General features: G+C 58.1%; 1 protein-coding gene across 1 annotated transcript; it reads left to right on the top strand.

Moving 5' to 3' along the window:
• Nucleotides 1-233: 233 nt before the first annotated feature.
• On the top strand, nucleotides 234-2320 carry LOC104407587. The gene has a single exon (XM_010016909.1). It carries the CDS (start codon nucleotides 234-236, stop codon nucleotides 1929-1931), a length of 1698 nt encoding a protein of 565 aa, XP_010015211.1. The 3' UTR covers nucleotides 1932-2320.
• The last annotated feature ends 5298 nt before the right edge of the window (nucleotides 2321-7618 follow it).

Raw genomic sequence — 7618 nt, 5'->3', positions numbered from 1 at the left:
CCGCGTCCCCCACCCCTCCCCCTCCCCCCCCCGGGGCCCCGGGGGGGGCGCGGCGGCGGCCGCCACCACTCACCCCGTCCTTCCCCTTCCCTTGCTACCAGGTTCTGCATCCCCTCGGGTGGCTTTTCGGAGCGGTGGGTTGCGGGGCTGCAGCTTTCCTTTCCGGGTGGGTTAGTGGTGTTATGGTAGCGTTGCCCTGAGAAGGAGCCGTCTCACATCTTGTCCCTGTCACTATGATGACCGATATCGTTAGCAATTGGAAGCTGGAGCAGTTTGTGCTCCAGAAGTGTCTCCCTCCAGTTTGGTCCCCGGGGTCGTTCCAGGGCCCGGAGGCATACCAGCAGCTCTGCCAGCAATGGGAGAGCTGGTCGGAGGAGTCCAAAAAGCCCAAACCTACAAACAAATGCAAGAAGCGAGCGGCTTTGCAGGGGTTGTTGATGGTGGGCAGGGAGTTGTCTAAGTTGTTGAAGGAGGCTCTTGAGAACGTGCAGACTTTGGAGCAGGCTAAGGGCGAGCTCAAAATACAGGTGGACAACCTGCGTGCGGAGGTGCAGGGTTTGTGTGGGGACTCCCTGCGCAGCGCGGTGGAGATCACCCGGCTGGAGAGCAAGCTGGGCTATGAGAAGCTGAAAACGGAGGAGCTGGAGAAAGAGGTTGGCAAATGGATCGGGGAGACCCACGATGCGCAGAGCGCGGTGCGGGCGGTCCTGCAGGACGTCCAGAGGGACCGGGGCACCGGCCCCGACCACAAAGTGTGCCATGCCAAGATCCAGGAGCTGCAGGCAGAGCTGGGGGTGTCCAGGGGCATTGTGGCTGCCATCCAAGGCAAGAGGAGCCGGTTCGGGAATAGCCAGGGAGAGGACTCCCTGGACCCGCAACCGCCCCACTATGACTATGAGGATGATGTGTGGGGTGCCAGTGGCCCCACCAGGCCATCCCCTTATGCTCCTCTGCGGGAGGAGATGTGCCAGATGCAAGGAGGGGAGGTGGAGGCTTCCAAAACTAAAAAGAACCCCCCCGATGAGCCAGCCAGCCATGGGCCTCTCCAGGCCATAGACACCAACAGGGCTGTGCTCTGGTTTACCCCCGAGCAGCTCAAGACAGTGGGGAAGATGCTGGGGCCACTGACAAAGGAGACAGCGGTCAACTGGCTGTCCAGAGCCCAGCGGCTGCCCCGGTGCCAGAGCGGCAACTTAGTGAGTGACCTGATAGACGTGGTGAGGAAGTGCATGAAGCCGGATGATTTTGCGGCGTTACCAGGGGATGTGCAGATGGGAAACGTCCAGGACATCGGGGATGTCCAGTTGGCCGTGCTCAAGGTGTTCTTCCCCGAGGTTAACCCCTTAGTGCTGTTCCACCAGGAGAAGCAAAACCCCGAGGAGCGGCCCGATGCCTATGTTAACCGTAAGAAGATGCTCTATCAGATGGCAGGGCTGCCCGGGTCGAAGGATTCCCCCATTGATTTTGACAGGCCTGAGTTCAAGGAGCCATTGGTGGTGGGGCTGACCCCTCCGTTGCGGGTGATTGCTGGTGGGGATGCAGCTAGAAAGCCGCTGTTGGAGCTGGAGCAGATCCTGACCCAGAACTTTGAGCTGCAGAAGCAGGCATTCCCGGGGTACATGCCGGGGGGGAAGAAAGGGAAAACCTCAGCCATGCCCTACCAAAATGCAGGGATGAGAAAAATGCAAGGGGACAACCGAAAGGACCCCGATGGTAAAGGCGGCCCAGGGAAGGAGAATCAGCAAGGGCTGAGGTTTCAGAAGTCCAACCCTTGGCGGGCCGAGCTGCGGAAGCGCTTGATAAAGTATGAGAAGCAGGAGGACATCGATGGCTTGCCGGATGCGGAGCTCTTCCGTAAACTGGCCCTGCACGAGGCCAAAAAGCACAACAGCTCCAACCCCATCGACCCGGGGTCTAAGGCTCAGCAATAGGGCTGCCAGGCACCCGCACCGCCCCTCTTTGTGGCACCGATTAAGACCGATGCATGGGGGCGCCTGATAGTTGATATGACTATTGGAGGAGGGGTGCTTGGACAAGTGATGAGAATTGATACTGGTGCCACTTATTCCATTTTGAATCTGGCCCCCGGCGAAGCCGGGCTCTTCCAAACCTGTGAAATTATTGAACTGATAGGGCCAAATGGCCAAAAATCCTCAGTGGCCTTCACGGGGCCCGTACCCTTTGAAATTGGCACTGCCAAAGGGTCTGAGAAATTTGGGAAAATGGAAACGAAAGGGGGAAAGCCGGGTGTTTTAGCCATCTCCACCCTTACAAAGATGGGGGTGATGGTGGACTTGGCAAACCAAGCACTGTTGCATTGCCCCCAGGGTGATGTGCCTGTCATCCCGGCGAGCCATAGGGTGATGTCGGTGAAAGCCCCCGAGCTCCTGGTCCACCCTGAGTGGGAACCTCGGGTGAAACGGGTCACGGAGCAGTTCCCCCAGGTCTGGGCAAGGAGCAAGCTGGATTGTGGGCAGATTGATGCTGTTGTAGCAGTCAAAGGGCCGGATCCCCCTCCTCAGCCACAGCCCTGGTACCCGGCTGAGGCTGAGACCAGCCTGTGGGACACAGTCAGAACCTTGCTGGAGCAGGGGGTGTTGGTGGAGCAGCAGAGCACCAGCAATGCCCCAGTGTGGCCCTTGAGGAAAGCTGATGGGAAAACATGGAAGCTGACAGTCGACTTCAGTGCCCTGCACTGTGTCACCCCACTGCGCACCTCCATGGTGGCCAAGTACCCCGGCATCCTGTCAGCCATCTCCCGGGGATCCGAGTGGTTCTCGGTGCTCAGCCTCACCAGCCCATCCTTCGCCATCCCCCTGCACCCCAAATCCTGGCACAAGTTTGCCTTCACCCTCCGAGGACGGCAATTTGCCTTCACCAGAGTCCCCCCGGGCTTCCAGAACACCTCTGCCATCTGCCACGCACATGTGGTGAGGATGTGGGAGAGGCTCGGCCACCGGGAAAGCGTGATGTCCTGTGCTGGTGACATCCTCATCCATACCCGCACGAAGGCGGAGAACCTGGAGGTGCTGGCGGAGGTGCTGGAGGCTGTGCAGAGGACAGGCTTCAGGATCAGCCCCATGAAAGCCCAGCTATGCTGGAAGGAGGTGTCCTACCTGGGGGTGACCCTAGGGGAGGAAGGGTGCTCGCTGGAGAAGCAGAGGGTCCAGCTAATACAGAAGGTGCCGGCGCCAGCCGATGCCACCACCCTGAGGTCCTTCCTGGCCCTCCTAAGGTCCTGCAGGGAGTTTGTTGAGGGTTATGCAGAGAAAGCTGCCCCCCTCTGCCACCTCCTGAAGAAGGACACCCCCTGGGAATGGGGGCCAGAGCAGGACGAGGCAGTGAAGACCTTAAAAGAGAGCGTGGCACAAGCCCCTGTGCTGGTGCGTCCCCGTGGGGACAGACCCTATGTCCTACAGCTGGCCAGCACAGGGAGGGGGCTGCAGGCCACCCTGCGCCAGCAGCAAGATGCCCATCTCCTCCCTGTTGCCCATGCCTCGCGCCTCCTGACACCGACCGAGCAACAGTTCACTGAGTACGAGAGGGAGGTTTTAGCCTTGACCTGGGCTCTGCAGCACTGGGAGTACCTGGTGGGGTCAGCCCCAGTGCTGCTGAGGACCTCCCGTGCCCCGGTGAGGTATCTCTTGTCGGAGAAGGGGGACGAGGATCCCCTGTGCTGCCCCAGAATGGCCAACTGGGCGCTGGCACTGACCGACAAGGGGGTCCCTGGGGCCCCGTCACCCGGTGCCTACAGGGTGGTAATCAGTGGGGAGAGGGATGTGGGGGGCGTCTCCTGGCCGAGCCCGGGCTGCGGCAGGCGCCCCTGTTTGAGAGCAGCCTCAGCCTGCAGGAGGCCAAGGACAGAGGCTACGTTGTGTGGTTCGTAGACGGGTCCAACTACTACGAGCAGGGGGTGCCCTACACAGGCTACGCTGCGGTCAACCAGGGTACCGGGGAGGTGGTGAAGGGGAAGTGCCTGCCTCACTCCATCCAGGCTGCTGAGCTGGTGGCCGTGACGGCCGCCCTTGAGAACACACCAGCAGACCAGCCCCTGGCTGTGGAGGGAGAGGGACATGCAGTCTGCTGATGGCAAGCCTGTCACCTATGCCAAAAAGCTGCTGTACCTTGCGAGGCTGGCGGAGCAGAGAGCGCACCCAGCCCAGATCATTAAGGTCAAGGCGCACAAGAAGGGAACGGAGGAGGCCAAGTGGAACAAGGAGGCAGATGCGAAAGCCAAGCAAGGGGCAAAGGAAGGGCTGATGTGGAAGACCAGCAAGCCCATGGAGAATACCTCCGTGTTGGTGGCTCCCAGCAGACACTGGGAGAGCGTGGACCTGCCTGGCTTGCAGGCACAAGACCCCAGCGTCCGTGATTTAGCGCAGGGCAGGGTGTATAAAGGGTGCAAGGTGTGGAAGGATGTCTCGGGTCTGGTCCTGGCGCGGAGGGAGGGGGCAGACTTCCCAGTCTGGGTGGTGCCTGAGCTGGTCCGGATGGAGCTGGTGGCCCTGGCTCATGAGCAAGGGCATCTGGGGACAGACAAGACCATGGTGAGGCTGCAGAGTGCTGGGTGGTGGCCTGAAATGAGAGAGGATGTGGAGAGGTATGTCAGCAACTGCTTGACTTGCGCGGCCAACAATCCTGACATCAAAAAAGCCAAGGCCCTCCTGGGTCATCAGAGGGTTTCCGGGCCATGGAGCAAGTTGCAGATGGAGTTTATCGGTCCTTTGCCCCAAACAGCCCAAGGCAACAGGTATTGCTTAGTGATCAGCGATAGCTTCACCAACTGGGTGGAAGCGTTTCCAGCTCGAAGCAACACGCCCAGCGCAACCGCTAAGATCCTGGTAGAGCACGTCTTCTCGCGGTGGGGAGTCCCAAAGGAGATTGACTCGGACCACGGCCAACGCTTCGTCACAGAAGTCACAAAAGGGGTGTGCCAGGCCCTTGGCATCAAGCAGAAGCTTCACATCACAGGCCATTTCCAGAAGCCTGGCTTGGCAGAGGCACCCAACCAGCCACTGAAGACAGCGCTGAGGAAGCTGGTGAACCAAAGGAAAGACTGGGATCGGAAGCTCCCACTGGTCCTGCTGGCCTTACGGGGGACCATGGCATCTCAAGCACCTTCTCCCCAGAAGCTGCCTCCTGCAGGAGACCTGAAGCTGCTGGGGCACTGGTGGCAAAGAGGGGAGCCGCCGGATGAACTGCAGCCCCGTGTGCTGATGGACAAGTGGGTGCAGGACATACTGAGGACGGCGTTGGCTACGTACCACCAGCTCGCCTCGGGGCAGGACACCAACATCCCTAAGATGGATAAGCAGCTGGGAGCGTTGCTGCGCCCCATGGAGTGGAACACAGGGGACCTGGTAACGTATCGGGAGGTTAGAGAGAAGAACCAGGTGCTGGAACCCCAGTGGATGGGGCCCGTTAGGGTGGTGAACAAGGCCAGCCCCTCCATGTACCAGGTAGAAATCAGAAAGGGGGCAAAAAGGCAGGAAAAGTGGTTCCATTCTTCACAGTTAAAAGCATGGAAGGGAAACTAACGGGGCTGGAGAGCCCGTCTTGTTTATGTTTTGCAGATAAAGGAAAATGGAAGGCGATTGTGACCGGCGGGAAGGGCGAACTTCGTGGCGTCACCAGCCCTGTTTGCGCTATGGGGAAAATGCTTTCAAATTTGTGGTTGCAGGATTTGCTTTGCTCTCTGGTATGTGCATAGCCCTGAGCACCCAGTGTGCCCAACCAACCCACCAGCACCTCAGGCAAAAAGCCAGTCGTTCCCACTTAGAAAAGCATCTCGACACATGGGTCCAGCGCAGGGTTAGGAGACACACGAAAACTGAGACTGATTGGCCCTGGTCTCAAGCTCACATAAAATACACAGGGAGCATGGGATTAAACTCTAACAAAGGCTTAAACCTGTCAACGGTGGTGATGCACGGGACAGAGGTGTACCTGGAAAACGAGTGGAGCTGGGATAGCACAAACAGGCTGCCACAGCTGCTGGGGATGGTGGGACAACAGATAAGGGTAGGGTGCAGGGTTATCAATGGATCCACTCACCAGCGAGTAACCCAGATCTCTGTAACCGAAGTAAAAACTAAGAAGACTCAGAAAAAAAACTGTGCTGTGGAAAAATGGGACTGTTGGTGCAATTTCACTTTGACCCAGCCAGTCTTTGTGGTCTGCCTTTGGGCACAAAACAGCGTGGGGCTGTCCTTTAAGTTCAAGATTAGCACCATGACACACTCTTTTGCTGCTGTCAAGGTGTCAAAGTGCCATTTTCTGGCCTGGCACGCAGCCCCATACGCTGAAGTTGGCAACCAGGTACAACTGGAAATTGAATACTCCCAAGAAAGTGTAACTGACCCGATGCAAATCGATGGCACCACCATGAGCGTCACTGCCCCTGATGGCCGCAAGTGGGTCATGCCAGTAAAATGCCTCCCTGAGAGCAAAACACTGAATAGATCTGAATTAGGTGCAGAAGCTTCATGGTACAATCAGGATTATGGAGTTTGTGCACACCTGGTCATAAACCTGCAGGTGTGGTGTCGAGGCAGCCTCAGCATAGACATGTCCGCTGAGCTTGGAGGGAAGTGGTGGATAGGAGGTCCTGAAGGATTTAAGAAGGAGTTTACCATCATTGCTGTCTTACGCCCCTTCATCTCCAAAATAGGCCCTTATGTAGTCAAGCAAAATCACATCCAAGAGCTGTTGACAGGGCCTGTCCGCTCACTGAAGAAGGTGGTGTTGTCTCTGTCCACTGTCAACATTTCATCCATCAGACCTCACTGTGCCCCCTTCCTCTCCACGCTCCACGCGGGCTGGCTGGCATGGCTCCACAGCCGCTCCATCCAGGGCACCCGGGCCAGGAGAGACCTGCTGGCCACGGCGCTGGCCGGAGGAGGTGCTGGGATGGGAGTCCTCAACACTATGAACGTTGAGGTTTTGGCCAACAAGTTGGAGGCTGTCACCTCGGGTGTGCAGGGGCTCCTTAACCCCTTGAATTCGTCCCTGGCCAGCCTTGGGATGGGGCAGTGGCTTGTGTCAGAGGTGCTGCCTACCTGGGAACAAATAAATGAGAAAGACCACCAGATGCTGTTGCGAGCGCTGGGCATCGAGCAAAATAACGTCTCTCTTGCTCTTAGCTGCATCCAGGCCCAGATGTGGGTGCAGAGTGTCGTTGCAGGTATCCTGAGAGATGGGGACAACGGTATCCTCCCCACCGAGGTCCGAAAGATCGTGTGGGACGCGGCCACAGAGAAGGAGCGGCAGCTCCAAGCCTGGTGGAGGCTTGTCAACTTCACCCACGACCAGGTCCTCAACGCAGTCATCACCTACGTCCTGACTGTGACAGAGGCTCGCATCGAAAAGGTCTACCCCGTTGTGGCCCTGGGGGTTAACACAAATGGGTCTGTGGTCTACCCCCTGGACCACCGCATGTGGGCGAGGGTGTCTGGTGGGAAATGGCAGTCGGTAGATTTGGAAGCCTGCATTTTGGAAAGGGGGCTGGGATTCATATGTGAAGATGATGCCCTTAAGGCGAGCGACGTTTGCTTTGACACCAAAGAAGGGGTGTGCCACTTTGAGATCAATCCCCAGAGCAGCAATAAAACCGTGTTGG

The sequence above is a fragment of the Nestor notabilis genome, unplaced genomic scaffold (genome assembly GCF_000696875.1).
Source record: "Nestor notabilis isolate BGI_N333 unplaced genomic scaffold, ASM69687v1 scaffold17096, whole genome shotgun sequence".
Taxonomy (NCBI): domain Eukaryota; kingdom Metazoa; phylum Chordata; class Aves; order Psittaciformes; family Psittacidae; genus Nestor; species Nestor notabilis.
This window is presented reverse-complemented; position numbering and strand designations above follow the sequence as displayed.